General features: G+C 38.1%; 1 protein-coding gene across 1 annotated transcript in view; it reads left to right on the plus strand.

Moving 5' to 3' along the window:
- PDE1C (phosphodiesterase 1C) overlaps positions 1 to 23068 on the plus strand; it is a 188381-nt gene that overhangs the window by 112298 nt on the left and 53015 nt on the right. The window contains exons 3-9 of the mRNA XM_021540500.4: positions 6809 to 6922; positions 7779 to 7961; positions 9389 to 9455; positions 11978 to 12094; positions 14378 to 14518; positions 18556 to 18656; positions 20375 to 20503. Of these exons, the coding sequence (XP_021396175.3) occupies positions 6809 to 6922; positions 7779 to 7961; positions 9389 to 9455; positions 11978 to 12094; positions 14378 to 14518; positions 18556 to 18656; positions 20375 to 20503 (852 nt within the window). The remainder of the gene's footprint in view (positions 1 to 6808; positions 6923 to 7778; positions 7962 to 9388; positions 9456 to 11977; positions 12095 to 14377; positions 14519 to 18555; positions 18657 to 20374; positions 20504 to 23068) is intronic.

Here is a 23068-nt window from a genome sequence, read left to right on the forward strand (position 1 = left end):
CCAAGAGAATATGCTCCTTGATCTTGCCTAGCACAGATGTGAGACTGAATTGTCTGTAGTTCCTTGGGTCTTCCACTTTACCTTTTTTAAAAATGGAGGAAATATTTCCCTTTTTTCCATCTGTCATGGTTTGGTACTGGCCAGATGCCAGGCACCTACAAAAGTTGTTTGCTCACTCTCTTCTGCTATAGTTCAGCAGAGGAGAGGGGAAAAAAATTAACAAAGGGCTCATGAGTTGAGATAAGGATTGGAAGAAAAACACTCTAAGAGCAAAACAGGCTCAAATTTAAAGGTATAAGGTAAATTTATTATTAACACAGTCAGAGGAGAATATAAGACATCATTTCTCCCCAGCCCCTCCCTCTTTCCCACTAACAGTGCAGGGAGACAGGGTATGGGGCTTGGGTCAGTTCATCACTTGAGATCTTCTGTTTGCTCAGAGAGAGGAGTCTTTCCTCTGCTATGCCATGGGGTCCCTCCTACGGGAAAATATTCTTCCTGAAACTGTTGTGGTGTGGGTCATTCATCCACAGGGTGCAGTCTTCTAAGAATAGGCCTTCTTTCTCCATCCCTGGACTCAGGGGCCTTCTCTCTCTTTTCTGGCCTCCCACTGGATGACAACTTCCTCTGGCATTCACTTGCTCCAGCATAAGCACTTTTCCCATGGGCTGCAAATTGATCTTTGCATCTCCTATGGATTTCATGTACTACAAGGGGGCAGTTTGTTTCACCATAGCCCTCACCATGGCCTGCAGAGGAATTTCAGCTCCGATGCTTGAAGCACCTTATCCCCCTCCGTTGTCTTCCACTGAACTTGGTGTCAACATGTTGTTTTCTCTAACATATCCTCACTTCCTCCTCTTTTCTAACTAGAAGAAAAAACTGCTGCTTGTAGGTACCACTGGCAGCATGTTCCACTAATGCAAAGATTCTTGCAAGATCGTGCAGTTCCAAGAGGTCAGTCTCATCTAGGCTCTGTGTCAAGGAGTTGCTTGTCATCTTTCTCCTGCTGGCTAAGCGGCCCTGCCACCATTGTGGTGGCTGCCATGGCACTGGTGCTATTTAGCACCTCTCTTCATGTGGGGCACTGGGAAGGAGAAGCCGCCAGTGCTGCCGCTGCCCTTCTGCCTATAGCATGGCTGGCTAGGGGCAGCCAGGCAGGCAAGGCTTGCTGTGGGCCATGTCAAGATGGTGGTGGCTGCAGCAGTGCATCACCGCTGGCTGTCCCAGGATGGCTTCTGGTGGCAGCAACTCGCCACCCTTGGAAACAAAAAATGCACATGTGCTAGTTTTATTTTATTCTTAAACACCTTCACAGGGGTGTTAACAACCTCTCTAACTGGGCCAGCAGCATTTCCATCTTCAGAGCTGACAGAGATTGGTTCTATCAGACATGGTGGAAGCTTCTAGCAGCTTCTCACAGAAAATACACAGAAAATGCTACAGGGCACCCTCCCCACTACCAAAAACCAGGCTGTGCCAAATCAACACACAGTCATCAAAAATTTCACCTGACTGCATTTCTCAAATATGGTGGATAATAGCTTAGCAACTTCGTCCACCAGACGCACAGGACCCACAGATTAATCTCATCAGATCCCATAGACTTGTGCACATTCTGGTTCCTTAGATGGTCTTGAACTTGATACCCTCTGTCTTGGTTTGACAAGACAGGAGTCTGTGAAGGAGGGCAAAAGCCTCCTGTGCAATGGAGAAGGTAAACCCCCTCCCTCCGAATTACTAGGATTTTTAAATTAAAAGGCTTTCAGGCAAAGATATGGGAATGGGAGTAACAATTCTTTACTAGGAGAAAACTAGATAACAATTTAAAAAGGCAAATGCAATTGGTACAAACAAAACTAGTGATAAAGTCCACAACCTGAGGATTCGGGGTGTTGGTAGCAGTCCGGTTGAAATGATAGCTGCTCTTCTTGCAGTGGCTGATGAATTGTAGCTGAAGTGGTGATCTTTAGAAGGGTATAGTTTTCTCTGAAGATCTGGTGGCAGTTGGGCCGATCTTCTTCTGCACCGGGGCCGCCTCCGAGCTCCGCCGCCACCGCCTCACCGCGCTCCGGCCGCTTCTCTGGGAATCCCGCCGAAGGAGCTGCTTCTCTGGGAATCCCGCAAAGAGAGCGAGCTGCTCTGTCTCCCAAAAGGTACCACTTTATACAATAATAGAGTGCTTGGCTTCCCCCTCTGGGTGGAGCATCTCACAATGGGATGGTGTTACATTACCAGGCCTGCAGTGAGTCAGTCAATGGCCCATTAACAGACGATTACCTCATCGGAGCAAACCATTGTTCTTGGAAGAGATAACAAACCTTCCCAACCTCCAACAGATGGCAAATAGAATACAAGCTTATCTTACAAACCAGGACACCCTCCTACAGTGGGATTGGGGTCCTCATTCTCACATTCCTTGTATTTTCCTTTCATGACTTGGGCAGGGTGTCTGGAGCACTTGCTATGGAAGACTGAGGCATAAAATTAATTTAGAATCTCAGTCTTCTCCATATTCCAGGCTTATCCAGGTAGCCAGGATAGTACTCACTTCTTTATAGAAAGGGCCCACATTATCCCTAGTCATTTTTTTGTTATCAAGATACTTATAGAAGTTCTTTCTATTGACTTTGACATCTCTGTCTAGACTCAATTCTAACTGGGCTTTAGCTTGTCTTTGTTTCTACTTTCTGTAAACCTCTTTTTTTATCTTTGAGGTGCTCAGTAGCTCTTTATCCATATATGGATACCTTTTGGCATTTTGCCTTATGTTGTTTCGTTGAGACACATAATTCCTGAGCTTGGAGGAAGAGATCCTTGAATATTAGCCAGTGCCCCTCTGCTCACAAGGGCTCTACCACAGGGGACTCTATGACATAGGTCCCCAAAGATGCCAGTCTGCTCTCCTAAGTCCAGGGAAAGTGATCTTATTTTATGTGATTTTATTATATGTATCATATATTATCAATTTATTTTATATTAAATATATTTATTGACAGTTTCTTTCCAGTACCTATTTTTAAAGATGCAAATTAAAAATTGTTAGCTTTGTGTCTGATGTGTTATAATGGAGGTTGTTTTTCTATAAAAGTCAACAGTGGTTTGAAAGTGCTTAATTCTCGAAGATAACATTTGTCATCTTTGGATGTCATTGTCAACAAATTCAATAACTTTATTGTACTTGAACAGTTTCCTCAAAAAAGTAATTCACACTAAAAGAACTCAAAAAGAACTACACTGCCAACAGGAAGGCTTGTTTTGGGAAATACTGATTAGAAGATTGTTGGTTGTGAAAAAAAAATATAGCAGCCTTCCTTTCTCTCCCACATCTGAAATTTATCCTTGTTCAGCTCTCACATTTATTCAGTGGAATGAGTCATCTCACCTCATCTTAGCCTTCTGAAGCCACAATGACCACCTAAGATAATCTCCTGGCTCATTTCTCTCACTAGTGGGAGAAGGCACATCAAAGAGGCAATACACACTTCCCTGAGGAAGTATATGACTGACAGACAGGTGGTTTATGATTGATATCCATCCCCAGTGACTTCCATAAGCATCTGTGTACCTGATTTCTATAAAAAGTTTGTGCTAGGTGAAGCAGTTGTCTTGAATTAAAAAAACCCAAAGCATGGCCAATCCTTTTAACTGCTTATATTTTCTCAGTTACCAAAGTTCAGAAAGTGAGAATGAGGGAGGTGTTTGCACATTGGAGGAGTGCACATCCTTTAGAGTTCTTAATAGCAGGACAGGGAGACAATGATCATTCACAGGACCTGGCACTGAGGAAGTTCCTAGGCTGATGTTTTATTGAAAATCATTCAGTAAGCCAAAGTTTGCTAAAGTTTCCAGTGCAGGACTTCCTTTGATAGGCATAAAGGAATTTAGAAATAGGAAGTGAAAACCTAAACTATTTAATTTCACTTAAAGTTGAATAATGTTGTCAAAAGTTTATCTCAACGTTCTTTCAAGTTCCATTCAAGATGAGTTGAAACAAGCTTTTTATCATCCTGCTAAGGCCACTGAACTTATTGTTGTGTTTTCATGCTTCTAATAATAATAAAAATAACAGATTATTTAAAATGTTTAATGTTTGTATTTTTATTCAAAGGAAGAAGGATATTTCAGGAAATATGAAGAAGGCAAAGCAATTACTTGGGAAATTGCATATTAATTTTTTGGATTAAATATGCCAGTGTAGCAGTACTGTGTGTTTGCTCTTTGCACATGTTTTTATTTCCTCTGAATGTTGTGACTTGCATTTTTTTTGTATACAAAAGTAGTGACAGAAGACAGCTATCCAGCCTAATAAAAATTCATTGTATCACAGGCTACCAGTTACTCTATTTTTAGTTTCATTTTGAGTATTACTACATGAGCTGGCTTTCTAGGCTGTATCTTTTCTTCAGTGAAAACATGATATATGTATGCAGAGCCTTACATTAAGATGCAACAGACTGTGGAATGAATAATACCTGCTGACTGTTGTAAAAAGAGGTAGTGATCTTATAGGTTACTGCCTGTGTATGCTGTACCTCTCCCACCAATGCTCTCTTGGAATGTGTTTCAGGGATTTGCTATGAAAACTGCGGAGACCTGTGTCCACCCAGCTGACTGAAACTACTGCACATGAATACTTTTGGACAGTGTTAAATATCCTGTGTTAAATATCCTGATTTACAGGTTTTTTACACCTCAACAGGCAGACAGATACTGTTGTAGGGCATCTGTCAGACCCTCCATGTGCTTAGATAGTCAGCACATGCTCTCTAACTCTGATATGATTCTCAGAGTATCAGATTTATCAAGTTTGTACATTATAGTGAGATGGCAAACGCATGCCTATTTCTGTGTAGGAATTCTTTGATATGGTTCACTGCTTCTTAAACTTAGTAAGACTCTTACCAGTAATTATGGTGATTTTCCAGAGAAGAGCGAGGAATGTACTTAAGATCAGAAGGCAGGGTTTGTCTTTCAGTTCAGCACATGCTTATTTTCCAAACTTTTTGTGTGTGTATACTGAAGCCAGGTTTTATGCAGTCAGGTCTACTTCTGGTTACTATTTTGTTGATTTATAAAGTTTGTTGTTGGTTTTACTTTTTTTTTTTTTTTTTTTTTTTTAAGCTGTTTGAGCTGGCTCTCAAATGAATGTTACCACAAATGAGTTGATCTTAGAGTTGACTGCTAAGATCATTGAGTCAACTGTTAACCCAGCACTGCCAAGCTCTCGCCCAACCATGTTCCTAAGGGCCACAGGTGAATTTGATTGAATTTCAAAATTATTTCAGCCACCTTGAAGCAGAATTTTTCAGCTAATAAAATTTCCTGGATTCCGTTCAGTCCATTTAGGATTATTAAAAAAAAAAACAGTTACATGGAATACATTAAAGGCAAACTATCACCAGGCTCTCATTTGGTACAATTAATTGGGAGTATCTGCTGTGACTCAATAAATCAATAAATAAATAGTTAGAGATAATGTATGGTAAGTCAAAAACACTGTAATTTTCTTACATGATGGTGTGAGAAACATACTACTTCTATCTTTCTAAATTATTGATCCACATAGTACTTTGCATAATCTTCAATGAAGAATGTTATTCCATGAAGCAATCATTACTCACTGTGCTATTATTGAACATGAGTTTTGAATGAGTTGCAGCATAAAGCTGCCAGCTAATTATATAAATTAAGTAAAAGTCAGAAAGACCCAAAGGTCATGTTCTTTCTGTAAAACTGACTGCTGTGGCTTGTGTACAATGTTTCTGCTAGCTAGTTAAGTGGTCATAGCTACAGATATGAAGAAACGAGGAGGCATATGAAGCAATGCTTACTGTTCAGATGTGAAAGTAGAGAGTTCTATTTAATATACATGAGATGTATGGTGGCTGCTTGATTTAATAAAAATTATAGCATTTCCTAACCTTGTATGGTATTTTCACAATAGTGTTTCTAAGTATACTCTAATAGAGTTTTGGATGTGTACATCATCATTAGGAATAACAGTCATTTGTTAACAGATACTATTCAAGAAGTTCCCTCTTATGGCTGAATTGAAATTTTCCTTTCTTAGCTCCTGTGTTAAATTTTAAGTAATTTCTATTTTCACTTATTTCAGTTTTGAGTAGGGAACAGACAGCTGATTCATGGAAGAAGTTGTCCTGCCCTGCTCTGCACTGGTATGGCCTCACCTTGAATACTATGTGCAAGATATTAAACTATTAGAAAATGTCCATAGAAGGTTCACTAGTATGATGAAAGATCTGGAGGGGAAGCCTTATAAGGAGTGACTGAGACCACATGATCTGTTCAGACTGGAAAAGAGGAGACCAAGGGGACACCTCATTGCAGTCTTCAACATTCTCTTGAGGGGAAGTGGAGGGGTGGATACTGATCTCTTCCCTCTCACAACTAGTGACAGGACTTAAGGAGTCAGAGTTCAGAAGCCTTTGGGCACTGGTCTCAGGCATATGTTGTGATTCTTTGTGTGTCCTGTAAAGGGTTAGAGGTTGGACTCAGTGACATGATGGGTCCCTTCCAACTCAGCATATCCTATCATTCTATGATTGTATGATTCTGTGATAACCCACGGAATTACATATATTTGCCTAGCATCATTGTAACTGATCTTTGAAAAGTAATTTTTGTTCATTTCATGTATCAACATGAAAAAAGCTTCAAAAAACTTGTAGACTTCCAAAAGTTCTCACCTGTCAAGGCATATGCAAGGTCTCATCCTTGGAATCGACACTCACTCTCAACCTATTTTGCTTTATACTAATCAGATTTTTGTTTTCCTTTTCTTTAGATTATGGTCTTTGTTAAAGCAATTAGAGAGAGGAGAAGCTTCGGTTGTAGATCTAAAGAAGAATTTGGAATATGCAGCAACTGTTCTTGAGTCAGTATACATTGATGAAACTAGGTGAGCTAACTACAGAGATCAGCACTCATATTTAACACCAGTTGTAATTTACATGTCAGTTGTGAAAGTTAGTTGAGCCAAGATTTATTACTCATAGACAATATGGTTTTAATCATTAGAATATCATATTCTGTGTAGAACAGATCTTCAGTCCTTCATTTAAAAGGTTAAATTTCCTGAAAAAGGGAAGGAAATCAAAACCAATTATAAATGTAATTCACTTTTTTTTCAGAGAAACATTTTCATAGTCATTGCATCCTACTTTTCCTGACACTTTCTAAATTTCTACTCAACTATTTCTTCTGAATTATGTTAAATTTTTCACTTGTATGATGTCTTTGAAATTAAAAAAAAAAAAAAATTACTCATGACAGAGGTAGACTGGTAAGACATTGCAGAGGAGTTCCCCCATCTTGGTTACATGCCATTTTCCCAGTGCTTAATGCACTTTTGGAATCAACACAGATGACCAGAATGGGAGAGGAGAGGACTGTATGTTACTAGCTCAGAGGCTAGAAATTCCTAGAAATGACCATAAATTACCTCTGAAAGGCAGAAAGTTCAGAAATATTGATGAGCTGAAGATGTAAAGTCAGTAGATGATCATGTAGTTGTGCTTCAGAAGGCTGATACTTCTTGTTTCTCAGCTTCGTAGTGAGTTCCACAATCTGAAATGTAAGTACGTAAGAGAATAAACAAACCATTGAAGACTTGTACTAGTGTGTTTTATTAGGGCTGATGTATCAAAGACTTTTAACAGCTGCTTTAATTAGAATATATGTGAGTTTCTTTTTTAATAATCTTGTAGTGCTCTCTAAGGAACTCTGTTTGCCCTTCTGTTTCCTCATCCTTCTAGGCGTTTACTGGACACAGAAGATGACCTCAGTGATATCCAGTCTGACTCTCTGCCCTCAGAGGTCCGTGACTGGTTGGCTTCTACCTTCACACGGCAAATGGGGATGATGCTCAAAAGGACTGAGGAAAAACCCCGCTTCAGGAGTATTGTCCATGCAGTGCAAGCTGGGATATTTGTGGAAAGGTTAAGTGTCATTAAATTACTTTATTCTACCTACTATCTACCCAGGTGCTGCAGATTTCACCTATAGTATGTGATGACACAGTGACAGGAGGTGGAGAAGAGTACCTTAGACCAGAAGACTTCAGAGGACTAGTAGAAGACTGCTGAATGAAGAACATTTTAATGTGCTTCTGTTAATGTTTCTACACGGATATGGGTAACACCTAAAAACCTGGGATTTAGTAAAAGATTGCAAACTGAAACAGCACCTACTCCTCTGTTCTTACTATAGTACAGATGTAATAGCACACTCAGTATAATTCTGATGGACAATATACACTTCTGTATAGTCCTAGGTCAGGAGTGACAGCATTTAAAATTTGGACAGATTAAACTCTCCCTTGCTTCCATTTACTTCCGTGGTCTAGTATTTCTTACAAAGTTCTAAGAAAAAAAACAAAGTCCTTTACCATATTATTACTGGAGCTAACTATAGATCAAAATTCATGTGAAAATTTTGGAGCTCAGAGAGGATTTCAAAAAGCCATTGAGTCCTCTCAGTCTTCCCTCTTGTGATTTACATCACAACATGTTGCTAAAACTGATTTTACTTTTTTAACCCTTTAAAACATTCATTCATTTCAATTTGGACTCACTTCCACTCTTCACTGACCTTCTTTGTTTAAGCCAGAAGGAGGGCTGGAACATGTGAAGCTGTCAGCATTCTTTGGACGGCCTGAAGAACAGCAGCTCTCAGATCTCTGGTGTAATTTTATAACAATTTCAAAAACTTGTACATACTTTATAATTTGTTTAAAATATACTTTATAATCAAGTTTAAAATTTGGTACAGTGCATACTTTGTTTAATATGGTTAAAGATGTTGATTATTGCCTTGTTCTTTTTCTCTCACTCCCTGAAACACACGCACATGGCAAACACCTAAAAGGTTTTATACTAATCTTGAAAACATGCAGACAAAAGTAGCAGCTGTATCACACTGGTATTGATTAATTTCATACAAATGGTTTCTGAAGTACACTCAGAATTAGCTTGCATGTGGACCAGCAAGGACTAAGGGAATTGAAAGGTCAGTTATAGTTATGTGCAATGGAAAATGGGGAATATTTTGTTTAGTTGAGTGTAGCCTTTCCATTTGATGAAGACTTGGTACTGGCAAATTCTTTGTCATGTTCAGCTCAGTAACCAAGCTATGAGATACTGGGGAGTGTACAATCTCAAAGTAAGCTATACAATAAGAATAGTATCAAGAATATTCGGCAAGTTAGGAACAAAATGGAAGGAAAAAAGGTCCATATTCCAGTTAGGGTTTTCTGGGCTAAATGAAGTATCCTGTAATGGTCTGTTTTTTTATGAGTATTGTTGATTTTTTGTTTTGTTTCATTTAATTCTATTTATGTGTTGCTTTATCTATCTCATCTTGGTAGAATGTACAGGCGTACTTCAAATATGGTCGGCTTGAGCTACCCACCAGCTGTAATTGAAGTGCTAAAGGTAATCCAAATAAAATGTGGTGAAGGGGGGTCTGTACAAAGCATCAAAATAAAACTGTGATATTTGACATGATAAGGGGGGTCTTAATAGTTGGTCTTTTTTTCTCTCTGACATTCAGTTAGTTCACATACATTAATCTTTTAACTGGCCTAAGGGATTACCCTTTCAATAAAAGAAAGAGTGAAGTTCAAGACTGTGGTCATTTTCAGGTTGTGAAGGTTGCAATATAGTTATTAAAATGAAGATTTAGGAATCACTCACAACGTTTCACAAGGAAGAAAGAAAACACAGATGGAGAGAGATGGAGAAGGGAAAGGATCTGTTGCTGTGAGAGAAGGAAATTTCTTGCATTGTTCAGCTTCAGGTATTAAAAGTGACAATCACTTTATGAAAATGGACCCTTCTGTGAGTTTTGAGGTTTCAGAGTGAAAACAGTTAGTCAGAAGTAGTCTGAAAAATAAACAATGGTTCAATCCATGGGGAATTGCAAGATTCTTGACTTTGCTCAGAGAGAAAAAACATCTACCTGGTCATTGTGCACTCTAGAATTTTTTTTTTTTCCAAAACTGTTTTGAGAACATTTCTTTGCCTGGATGTTTTTGGGTTTGGTAATGGATTTGGTTGAAATGGGAGTTACTTTGAAGAAATCAAAACAGTCTCCCCAGCAAAGTGGTCACAGCACCAAGCCTAATGGAGTTCAAGAAGCTTTTGGACAATGCTCTCAGGCACATGGTGTGATTCTTGGGGATGTGGGTTTTATGAACCTTGTGGGTCCTTTCCACTCAGCATATTCTATGATTCTGTGAAGTCTTCTGTCTTAAAAACCATATTTCATCTGAAATTTCTCAGTTCCATCTCCTCCATTGAAAATGATGTATTTTGTTGCTTGCTTCAGCACAGTAAGGTCAATTAAAAAACCTTCACAGCAACCTGACTGCTTAGTGTGCTCCATAAAATGACCTGATGACTTAAGCACACAAAAGGGTGTAGGAGTGTACAATACACACACATCTTCAGCTGTTCTGGATTGCCATAATTAACATTCTCCTCAGAGTCATGCTAATAAGGACAAGGATTGAGATGAAATGAAGTCAAAATAAGCTTATTTTTTAACTACAAATTCTCATTTTTGCTGCTGTGGTCAAGAGGACATCTGCACTTAATAACCCAAAGCTGTGGAATCACAGCTTTGTGACAGACGTTGGTTTTAAAAATAATGAAATACTGCAGCTTCTGCAAAAAAATGAAGGTTGTAGCAGTGCAAGTTCTAGATGTATAATCTGTCTCACATTTTCAGTGGATGAGAAGTTTGGCTTTTTTTTTTTGAGGGCTTTCTCACTATATATTTTATACGAATTTATATACATCTTTCTCTCTATATATTTTATACTAATTTTTCTACTACAGTAATCTGTTGCCTTTCTGTATGACATGGGGTGAAGATATGACTGATTGCCATAAAAGGACAATCAGCCTTGTCTTTCATTTGAATAGTGGCTATACAAACCATTCATAGAGACATGTTTACAGAGTATGCTGTAATGATCTTCTGTTCATCAGTCTAGTGCTACAGACAGAACTTCACATTAATTACTGCTGAAGGAGTTACATGGTTTTCAATTGAATTTTTCACCCTTTTCTGATGCCCATGCCATGACAGGAATATTTTCTAGGCTAGCAAATATACAGTTAATGAACACAGAACCTGTAGTCACAATGTCTGTAGTATAGATTTCTGCTTATCTGTGGCTACAAAAATGTCATGCCTTCCAGTAATGTTGAGCAGAATAACATCTATTCCTGAATTTGCTTGTTGACTTATATACCAAGTCCCTAAGGTTAAGAAGATACAGGAAGCTATGACACTGAGCATTTAGAAAAAAATCAGTGTTTCTCTTAATCTCTTGCTAGATAATGAATGCTGTCATCTCCCACAGCCTTCCCTAACATTTGAGATTCAAACTCAAACTTCTGCAAGAAGGTTAGACCTTAAACTTTAGATGTAGGAGCTGAGAAGTGAATTTCCCCTCCTTGATCTCTTGAGTGGCCAACCTGAAACACTAGTATATAATTTACAGTTGACTGTAACTGTCTCAAATGGAATTAGATATTTATTCTTCTGTTATAAAGGTAGGAATTTTGTATAATTGTTAGCACTTAATATATCACATCAGCCCAAAGAGGACCATCTCAATATCTCAGGTACTAAAGCAAATCAGGGTTTTTATCTTTTAGGATTCATCTTTTGGTGATTAAATTCCAGTGTAGAGAATTGCCATGTTTAGAATAAACAAACAGCATACATGTTCTTAATGGAAGCTTCTTAAACAGAAGTCACACAGTACTAATAAGTGTACTGATACTTATTCATTGGTTAAATTGATTATGAAGAATTTATTGAAAAATAAATAATACCTTTCTATCACTACTGGAATTCTCAAATTGTAGAGAAAGTGAAGAAATTAAATGATCACGGTAAAAATTATGACCATATTAACTGTTTTTTCTACCTCCTCTTGCAGAATGTAGACAAGTGGTCCTTTGATGTATTTGCACTAAATGATGCCAGTGGAGATCATGCACTGAAATTCATTTTCTATGAACTTCTCACACGCTATGATCTGATCAACCATTTCAAGGTCAGTAGTTAGAAGATGCCTATCTTCATTCATCTTGAATTTTTTTCAACTTCCCTCTCATCCTGCTATTTTCAATTAAAAATGCAATTTTAGTGATCTTTGAAGAATTTGTGAACATTGCACCTTCCCTAATAAGCAAAACCAGATGTGATTTAAGTAGTACTGTCAATTGCCATGAACTAAGTGGGGTTCCAAATGAAATCCATTAGAAATACTGCATTTGCTCCTCTGAGAATGATGGTGTAATTTTCCTGAGCTTCATAGGACCCTCAAGCATGCAGGCACAAAAGAGAACAGGAGAATATGAAAACAAATTCAAATTCATCCCAATTATATTGGACAGCAGGTCAAAGGAGTGATTCTACTCCAACTCTGTTCTCATAAGACCCCATTTGTAGTACTGCATCCAGATCATCCAGGTCTGGAGGTCTCAGCACAGGAAAGACATGGACTATTGGAGCCATTGTAGAGGAGGGACACAGAAATTATCAGAGGGCTGAAGCACCTTTCCTCTGAGGAAAGGCCAACAGAGATAATGCTTTTAAGCCTGAAGAAGAGAAGATTCTGTGGATTGTTCATTGCAGCCTTCTGGTACTTGATGGGGACCTACAAGAAAAATGGGGGGAAACTTTTTAGCAGTAGGACAAGGGCTAATGATTTTAAACTAAAATAGGATAGATTTGAACTAGATATAAGGAAGATTTTCTTATAGTGAGAGTGGTGAAAAACTGGAAAATGTTGCCCAGAGAGGTGGTAGGTGCCCCATCCCTACCACCCAAGATCAGACTGGACACTGAGAAAACTGGTCTAGTTGAACATGTCCCTGTTCATTGCAGAGCAGGTTGACTAGGCGACTTTTAAAAGTCCCTTCCATCCCAAACTATTCTATAATTTTGTAATTGTTACAGAGGTTTCCTCCAACTTTGAAGAGGAAACATTGCCATCTGTTTCTTGACCACTCACCCCACACAGATACTCTGCCATCTCTTCCACTGTTGACATTTCCATTTCCCAGGGTTTCCCACTCACTTCAGCTGGAAAGAGTTTACAGATGCCTAGATACCATAATTTTTCAGGAACTACGTATGCCTGATGAGACATCAAGATGTCTGCTTAAATCTGCATCCTCTGTTTGTATGTACCTAAGAGGAGCAATGATCTTTTATATGGAAATCTTATCATTTAATGTGTTTGCTGTCTGAGCAGATGGAACTGGACAACCCATGTTGTCAGTTATATACATTACCACCTGCATAGTCTCCTTTCTACAAATCCCCTGAATTGCATTTTGTCAGGTAATTGCAGTTACTCTTGAAGTCAGAAAAACATGGCAATCCCATAGGATGGGCAGGTTGGATTTTGCTATGAAAAACCCAGAGGTCTGATAAACTATAGTCCTCTGAGACTATCTAAGATTTGCTAGATCATGTGTTTCATTAGAAAGTCCTAACTGTGAGTAGTAAAGCAGAGATAGATTCCAGTGGATTGTGAAGATAACAGGTAGTTGCTTGCAATCTATTTGGAAATATTTCTCCCTGGCAATCAATCCAGTGGTTGCTGTTACTTTTGATACTCTATGTGGGCTCCAGACAAAATTTCATAATATACTTATTTCTGTGTATTTATTTGTGAGAAGGATTCACATGTAATGTAATTATGGATGGAAAAAACAATTTGAAGTAGTAACCTGAATTAATTTTCTCTCTCGAGTGACTATTTCAAAAGTTCTAGCATTTTGTTTGTCTGTAAAGTACAGATGACTCTTTGAGAACCTATTGTCATAACATGGCATCTGCAAAGGAGTGATAATTAGCATTGACTCCATGCTTCTCAGAAGGCTGGCCAATCACTTTTATTATACTATACTTATTAAGAAACCTTACAGACAGTCACGATACAGATGAACCCAATTGGTCCTTCAATCTAAGCACCATCACCATTGGCCAATTAAGAAACCACCCTTTGGTAAACAAATCTCCATAACATATTCCATATGTTCACAACAACAGGTACAGCAAGTGAAGATCAGAATTGTTTATCATTCTTTCCTTTGATCTTCTCACAGCCTTCCCCAGGGCAATGCCTGGGAAAGTTGTGCATTGCTTTCTGTGGCCAGAGAGATGCTGCCATAACCTGTTATCAAAATACTCCTGGTCTGAATGCTAGCCATTAAAACTGGGGGGGGGGGGGGGGTTGGGGTTTTTTTGTTTGTTTGTTTGGTGATGGGGGTTTTTTTTGGGTGGGTTTTTTTTCCTTTCTTTAAATCTGTGCTGCTTTATTTAGATTCCCATATCTGCCTTGGTGTCTTTTGTTGAAGCTCTGGAGGTTGGCTACAGTAAACACAAAAATCCTTATCACAACCTAATGCATGCTGCAGATGTCTCACAGACAGTCCATTACCTCCTTTTCAAGACAGGCACTGTGGTAAGTAAAAGACTTGGCATCCTGAATATATAGTGAGTTTACAAGAGTTTCTGCTTATTAATGAGTTAATGGTTATCCACAGTACAACCTGTTTACACTCTAGACACACTTAATTTGATATAGCTGGACTAATAAAGGTAGATACTTTGGATTATTTATGAACAGAGCGTGACATTGTTGATAATTCTTTTAAAAGTTATGTTAGGATGTATGAGAGGATGAATGAGAAAGCCAAGCTTGGTTTTTCACTCTGCCACAGATCTTCTGTGTGAATCTGCCAACACACATTTACTGGAATTCATTTAACCTAATTTGACGAATTGCATTGTCTGAGCTTTCTTCTTAATTTAAGGTAGGGAGACAGTACATCCAAATGATAATTCATTCCACTTATCTGAGCATAACAAGTGCTGGGAACTGGAAATGCTGATCTCCATCCATTTCTCTACAGCAAAAATATCTGGATTAGCTTGCACCAAAACCTACAGACAGCTGAAGTCTGATAACAATGCCAGGAATAGACAGAGGGCTTAAAAAAACTTAGTTCCCACAGTGGCTCTCAAGACAAACAGCAGAAATACATTTGAGGATGGACTAGAGAAATTGAAGGAAGACAGATTCCAGAGTGAAGTGATTCCTTTGCAGTTTGGATTTAGCTGGAGGCTCATTAAGTTGCAGGTCTACATGGTTGGGGAGAATAAATAGCAAGGAAAGTTCAAAGGATCTATTCTTCTTTCTCCTGGTTACTGCTGCAGCCAGAAAAAGGAATTATCTTTAGTCTGATTCTGGGAGCCAATCTTTTCCACACATTATTTGCCTCACTTTTTTCCATGTATCTAATTTGCCCTTGCTCTTGCATTGGCAGAAGTGTAGAGGCAAAGGTGACAGTGAAAAGGAGGTTAATCTGTTAAATGCTTAGCAATTATGTCCTGTTATACCATGGCCATTCAGTGATTGCTCTGTTTGGGGCTGGTACTTGAATACATGTAATTCTGTTCTATTGCACTTCATTTCTCAGAGGTCCTTTCACTTACCAGTGTGCAGTTGCACGGTCATGGAGTCTTTGTATTGCAAAACAGACACACAAACCCAGGTCAGCAGATGTTGAGGCTCTTACGCAGCTCAGGCCTTCTTGAACACTCCCCAATTATTACAAACTCTGTATCTGGAACTATTGAAAAAAAAAGGTAAGGAAAAACCACGTGCCTCAGCCCAACCAAATTCTAACACTGTCTCTCAGGAATGAGCACCTTTGATCAGCTATAAAAAATCACTATAAAAATTGTCTGTCTGTGACACTTGTGCTGATACTTGTATGCTGGTGATACCTTTTTCTGTGCAGCTCAATAACAAACCCAAAAAAATGCTTCCACTAGTGTCTACTGGGTGATGGAGTATAGGACAAAGAGGTACAAGCTAATAAGGCATAGTGCAGCACTTGCTAAGTATTTTAGGCTAGTTTCAACAACTGTAGAGTTGCTCACACTTGGGAACAATGTTTTGTACACATGATCTGCATTTCTACAGTTCCTTGATTGCCACACAGGTGTTGCTTTCAATTCTGAAACCAGAACTGGATGATCTTCCTTGAGGAGTCACACACTCCACAGCCTCCTGTTAACATCTCAAGTTTCCTGTGTTGAATGTAGAATGCATTTGTGAATTGCAGTCACACTGCAATTGGAGCAATAAATGCTACTGTTTATCAGAAGCGGATCTGGAAGGAGTTGGGTGCTATCTGTCTCAAGAGCTGATTCAGATCGGCTGATCCTTATGGAACTTGTATCACTTGCTTCTGATTGTGCCAGAAGTGTTGCAGCGCACCGGGCGAGGCGTGCTGGGCGGCTGCGGCAGGAGCGCGACCGTCCTCCTGCGAGCTCTGCAATTCCCAGTTATCGGCCAGTCCAGTGCAGGGACAGACAGCGATGACACGGGTCTTGGAGTAGAACAAAATGGGCTCCCAAACGAGACTGGGGGAGGTGGGGGGAGTGGGAGTGAACAGAAGTTTTTATACAGCAGCTCAGGAGTAGCTGTGTAGGAAAGTGAACCAACGAGGATGTGGTAAGGGAGGAATGTAAGGTGGGGCAAATAGCTTATGAGCCTATCAGGGAAAACAGGAGGGAAATAATACAAAGTAATGAATGGGCTGTCAAGGGCAACAGGACAGACACAGAACTCTCTGGAGAAACGCGTAGGGATAGGGAGGATTGACAACTTGGAAGGGAGGAGGTTAGGGAAGGGCTTGGGAAATTTAGCAACTGGGGAAGGATAGGGATTAGGGAGAACAGGGAGCAAAGATGCATTCAAAGCAAAACACACAACACTGAAGTAAAAAGGACTTAGGTCAGAATTGCAGGTAATACAGTTACCTACTCAAAACCACCTGTGAGATAGTAAATTGGTCACTGTTGCTTTTAGGACTATTAGCTACTGAAAGTGCACTGCAAGCTGTGGTCAGTAGGAACAGGTGCAATGTTGAGTAATGTGAATTGTATTCTGGTGGGGTGGAAATGGATTCCCTTTTTCCCCTCAAACCATAGAAGAAGGGCAGTTTTCATGCTCCAAAAGATTACTGGATTACAACACTGCCCAAATATAGCTGACCAGCCTAGTAGTTCAGAACTTCCTATTTTTCCATCTTGCTACTTCTTGATCTGTTAGTCATTTAACAACAATTCAGATGTGAGTGAACGACTCCTATTTCGTTCTAGCCTGTGATGCACAGTGCTGAATGGGATTTCCTATGGTGTCTCTGAGTGCAATAAAGCAAGGAAAGTGTTTAAAGAGAGAAAAATAGAAGGACATGAAAATACATGAGTAAGCGATGGAGAAATTTGGACTTTTTTCCTCTGAGAGAGAGAATGTAGAAGACTAAAAAGAAATAAAAAACCAAACCCGAAAGAACCCCCCAAAACCAAACTATGTATTTAATGTAAGGGGATCTTTAATACTGGGACTTGCTCCATTCTTCACTGATTATGCAGAGATGACTGTGAAACACAGATAAAGAGCTAGACAGGTTGCTGTGTGCAGAGTCCCAGTGTTAGCTCTGCTTTTTTGCACATGCTTTTCATACTAGTGGTGGCCTCTGAGCTCTAGATGTCTAGAATAGATTCTGGATGTCTTAGTGCCTTTGCTGGGCCTTGAATTAAAAGGCAGTTTGTATATAAATGCCTGTCAAAACATTTGCAGGTTGACAGTGAGGTGTTACAGAAGTATTTGGCAGTCACTGTGGTAAAGTCTTCTTCTAAATGCAATACGTTTCAGCATTTCATACAAATATTTACAACATCTATGGTATCTAAAACCTCTGACTCCTTTTCCCCCTTTTCAATGGATAACAAGACAATTAAATAATTTGACTCAGATAAAAATTATTAAAACCACCTGAATAACTTATAAATCTAAGGCAAAAGTGACTTAAGCATTGTAACATAAGCCTTTGACTAGGGAATTAGGAAAAATTCCACAAATTTCCAGGCTTTTTAAAGTGTTTTTAAAAATTATAAATAAGTAACAAGATGTACATCTTTTGAGGTTATCTTTCTTGTTCTCTTCATGATTCAGTGATTGACAAATATTTTTAATTTTCTGGAAAATAGTGATATTCTTCTGTATCTGAGTTTCTGCTATGCAAATAAACTGAACTGAAAATACATACACTTGTGGTATGTGTTTACCTGCATATATATTAATTTCCCCTTGATGAACCTTGATTTTCTTGAGTTTTCCTCGTTTCTCTTCTTGAAACATTGCTCTTTCAGAAGGGCACAGTTCCCCTTACTCTGCCTTAAACCTTATTAGCCCCTGAAACAATTTTGCTGAAGTTCAATTTATTTAGATGAAGGTTCAGGATGAACACTGTTTTGGCTTTTATGTATCAGCCAGAGAAATTTGCTTTAAAACAGCTGGCAGACTTCAGGGGAAAGGTAATGACATGCAACACTGACTGTCAACAGAGGATAAATAACTTTCCTTAGAAGACAAAAGCCTGAGAAAAGGACAACTTACCTGATTGTACTGTAATCTCTTTTCAGCACTGGCTGACAGAGCTGGAGATCTTCGCTATGATTTTTGCAGCTGCCATACATGACTATGAACACACTGGAACCACCAACAATTTTCACATCCAGACAAGGTGAGGCAACTGTAAATCATGATGAAGGGTCAGGAAATAAAGGGAAAAATCTTTGGAGAATAACAGCACAGCCACTTTAGAAAAGTGCAGGAACTTCTGCTTTCAAGTGTTACAGGAGGAAAGTTAACTTTCTCAGGTTGCATTTAATTTTCTATTGTTCAGACATTCACAATGGAATGTGTGTATTCTAAATTCCAGAGCATTGTTTCATATTAATAACCAGGAAAAAGAAAGTTCCAAAAATATTTCCATGTAAAGTTTTCACAGACAAAAGGCTGTATAGAGTGATGTGTTTTTACAAAGATAAAGTCTTGAAGGAGATATTGTAATTTTTCAGGTTTTCTTCCTGTTGAATTTGAGGATTCAAACAATATCAGCATTCAACCATGTTTGTTGCATTCATCAGTGAACATGAACACTACACATACTATTTTCACTTTAGTGGAAAACCCCACCTGCAGCAAGGGGATATGCTTACCACTGCCTAATCAGGGAAATACTTTTTAAAAGCATCATAAATTGCTAGTGCATAATTAACTGATCACAAACTAGACTGGACCTGTGTATTTTATAAAGCTTTTGGGTTGGTGGAAGAGAGGAAAATAAGATGAAGATGGCAGCAAAATTCAGAAGTGTACAAAGATTATGAAGTTTCTAGTTTCAGTGATTATTGAACATCCAATGTCTGTGTATCATTTGAGAACAGAAGTACACTGGTAGAAATGCCAAAATTTCTAACTGTCCTCAGCTTACAATGCACACTTGGGGCATTTTTAAGATGCATTGTAATTAAATTAGATGACATGTCTGTAATTAAAATAGATGTCTGTAGTTTTTTTTAGCTGAATCGTGCTGTGCATCAATAATGGTTTCCAGGATAAAGCACACATAAATACAGTAAAGACTGGGAATGTAGAAAGAAGTCTCTGTCTCTATTCTGGGTGAAGCCACACTACTCTTCTTACAACTTTATACATACAGGCAAATACTTGTAAAAATATTCAAGGAAGGATTGTCGTAATTTAATTTTCCTAACATTGAACATCAGATGTTGTGAAGTGTCAGAGGATGAAAACATACACTGCTTTCTGTGAAGCAGATATGAGTGAGAACTGTAACTAAACATATTCACCCTCTGGTGCTGTTAACTTCTTTGTCTTCAGACCAGTTTACCCATTCATCAATCACAGATTTCTGTTCTGGGGCTTAAAATCAGGCATGCAGTACCTTTGGTCCTACTCTGTCCCACTGGCAATTGCCTTTCCAGATAGCATAGTCTAGCACATAGATGTCAAAAATCAGATTAATTATTTCTCACCTACAGCCAGTTTGCTGTTCTGGAAACAATGTTGAGTCACATCTTGCAATTCCTTACTTGGGTACAGTCAGATTTTGATGTCATTGAGACATCTATGAGAGCTAGGAAAACGACTCATGGTTCTAGTCTAAGTTTACATATCTCACACAGCTTTCAGCACTTGTTTTCAGGTATGTAACAAGGCAGTTAGGTGAGTCTCATCTGGTGAAATAAATTTTGCAATGTTCTTTAGATTTCTTTTACTGAGTAACAGCAATTAATATAGTATTACAAGAACTCTTAAAATGCTCATATCTATTCTATAGACTTAATTGCTGTAGCTGATTAAAGGGAAAAAAACTTCTGAGTCTCTTTAGACAGGACAAAACCAACCTTTCCTATGTTTTCTTTTAAATGCTAGGTCAGACTCAGCCATTCTATATAATGACCGGTCTGTACTTGAAAATCACCATGTTAGTGCGGCATATCGTCTTTTGCAAGATGATGAAGAGATGAATATTTTATCTAATCTCTCAAAGGATGATTGGAGGTAAAAATGAGCATGGTGGCTGCCTAGGAATATTGCAGCACTATCACAGATTGGTATGACCTTGTTTGAATAGCAATGTGCATTATTGTATATTACATATTAGTCTTTCTATACTACATGATAAAGAACTTTAAAATGTGTTTGTATTGTTTATTCCTGCTTTCAATTTTCACTTCTGATAGTGAGACTAGACTTTGTGATGAGTTATAGTATACATGGGTTGACTCCCATATAATTATTAGGTATCACAGAGACACTCTTTGTATAGTAATTGAGTGTAAAGCTAGCCTGCTGTTTCTTTGTCCTAAAGGATAAATATAGCCTTTATCTAATTTAACACTTCCTGTCTGGAAATTATAAATGGGACTTAGTGAAAAACGTAATCCAGTCCAGGGAGCATAGGTCTACTACATATACTTAGGAGATTTAAGAAGCTGTAAATTAAAATAAGCCTTATGAAATATATGATTTATGTGCTAAAATGAGCCCATTATTAACTTTCTAATAGCAGACAGTTAAATGTGAGTTTTCTGTTTTTCAAGGGGTGATAATTTAAAAATAGCCTAGTGTGCTAGACAGGAAGGATCCAGCCCCATAGTCTTTTTCATGGGAGAGGAAGCAGCTTGTGAAATCTTGTGTGACACACAGTGCCATCTACATATTCTTAAATGTAACACAGTGCTGAGTAGTTGTTTAATTTTAATATAAATGTGGGGAAATAAGCCTGTCTCTGGGGCTGACTTCTACCAAAATGGTCAGTGAAGGCTCTGCTTGCTAATGTGTTTAGCCTGAGTTTCCTATTTATTTCAACTTGTTGACAGTGATGTGATCCTATAGTCAAACAACAGGAACTTACAGTGCTGATTTCAGTCAATGTTGTGGAGGATTGTCCTGAAAATTCTACCCACCAATATATATAATAGTGTCATGGTGGGCAGAAATAAGGAACACAAAGAAAATATCTCCACTGAAATGTCAAAAATCTATTTTATGTACAGATGGAAATGCCTTATCAAATACTGGCAGAGAATTACTGCTTTGTTTAATGTTAGTGAGAAAACATAAGAAACTAAGTGATGAGAAACATTAGTCTTAGAGCCACTGTCTACAAGGAACAGACATGTTTTTTAATGGAGCAGCAAAATAAGTATGCTTCTCATTGATTCTGTAGTGCCAATATGTGTGTTCTGCTGATACAATGTGCTTAGAACTAAAGTTTCAAAGATTAACCCATCCTTTAAAAAATATTTTAACTGCCTGAGCAAAAATATTCATGCTTTGGATTGCTTATTTGTTCTCTCTCAAAGCTGGTGATCAAACAACAGTGCTGCAGAATAAAAGGCATTGTCTGGAAGTGCTGTAATTCCAAAACATTGTGATTTCTACATGTTTTTTCTTTTGACTGCCACTACAAAATCCCATAGGCAAACATTTGGGAAGCACTGTAAACATCAGCTGACTTCAGCAAAATCTGAGATGTTGAAAAGTAAAACCCAAGAAGCCCAGAGTTTTCCCATTCTAAGACTCAGAAGGAGGATCTTCAGTATTGAAGGATGATTTGGGCAACTAATAAGATATGCTCAAATTAAACTTCACTTTTGTAGACTGATAAATCTCCCTCTGCAAGAGGCCTAAGTGATGTTTTTGGAATTCTTAAGTACCTTTCTGAGCTGAGCTCTTACTCTTTTTTTCACATTACTGAGAAATGAAGATCTGATGATCTGCAGTCCTAGATATCTATGTGGATTTTATAACTTTTTGGTATTCTGTCATCTAATTCGGGAATGTATTTTCAGGAAAGATACATAGAAAATTGTAGACACATTTCACAGTTGAAAAATAAATGAGTTTTGTAAGAAAAGCAGATGAGAATGGTAGAGAAGTTTTGGGCTACAGTCAAGAAGAAAAGAGTTGAATGCTAGTGCTTAAAGAACTTTTTTTTCTTCGACAGAGAAATATGTATATTTCTCTGTTGCTTATTAAATATTTGAAAATTAATTGAGTTGCTGCATTTTGTGAATCCCATTTATGCAAGTTATAAAATGAAAAAACTCTAACAAAGCCAGATCACAGTGAACTAGGAAAATAAAGTGCAAATTGAACATATATTTTCCAATATAATGTTATAGATGTCTTTTTTAACACTGTATTTAATCACTAGTAAGCTCCATGCAGTTTATTGAAATCTTTACTGCCAAGTATAAAATAAAACTAATAATTAAAATAAAGAGGTTGAATAAAGGCTGAATAAAAAGATATCTGCAAAATGTTTAGTTGTTTAGCTTTGTATAGGAGTACAGCTTCAGGAAGTAACTTTAAATTCAGTACTGACTTTCTGAGTAAAGCTGCCTGGTGTTTTGTCCCTCAAATAATTATGAACCCTCCTTGTCAATCACTTTTATTTGTTTCAAGACTGTCATGAGAAAGTATGATTTTTTTTCTACTGACTTTGGTCATATGCTTTTTTTTTTTCATAAGTAATATTGTGTACATGGTTGCAGGATCATATAAAATTTTCTTGTAAAATTTTGTTCCTATGTACTCAGGATGGGCACATGCATATTC

This window comes from Lonchura striata, chromosome 2, assembly GCF_050655825.1.
Source record: "Lonchura striata isolate lonStrDom1 chromosome 2, ASM5065582v1, whole genome shotgun sequence".
NCBI classification, from domain to species: domain Eukaryota; kingdom Metazoa; phylum Chordata; class Aves; order Passeriformes; family Estrildidae; genus Lonchura; species Lonchura striata.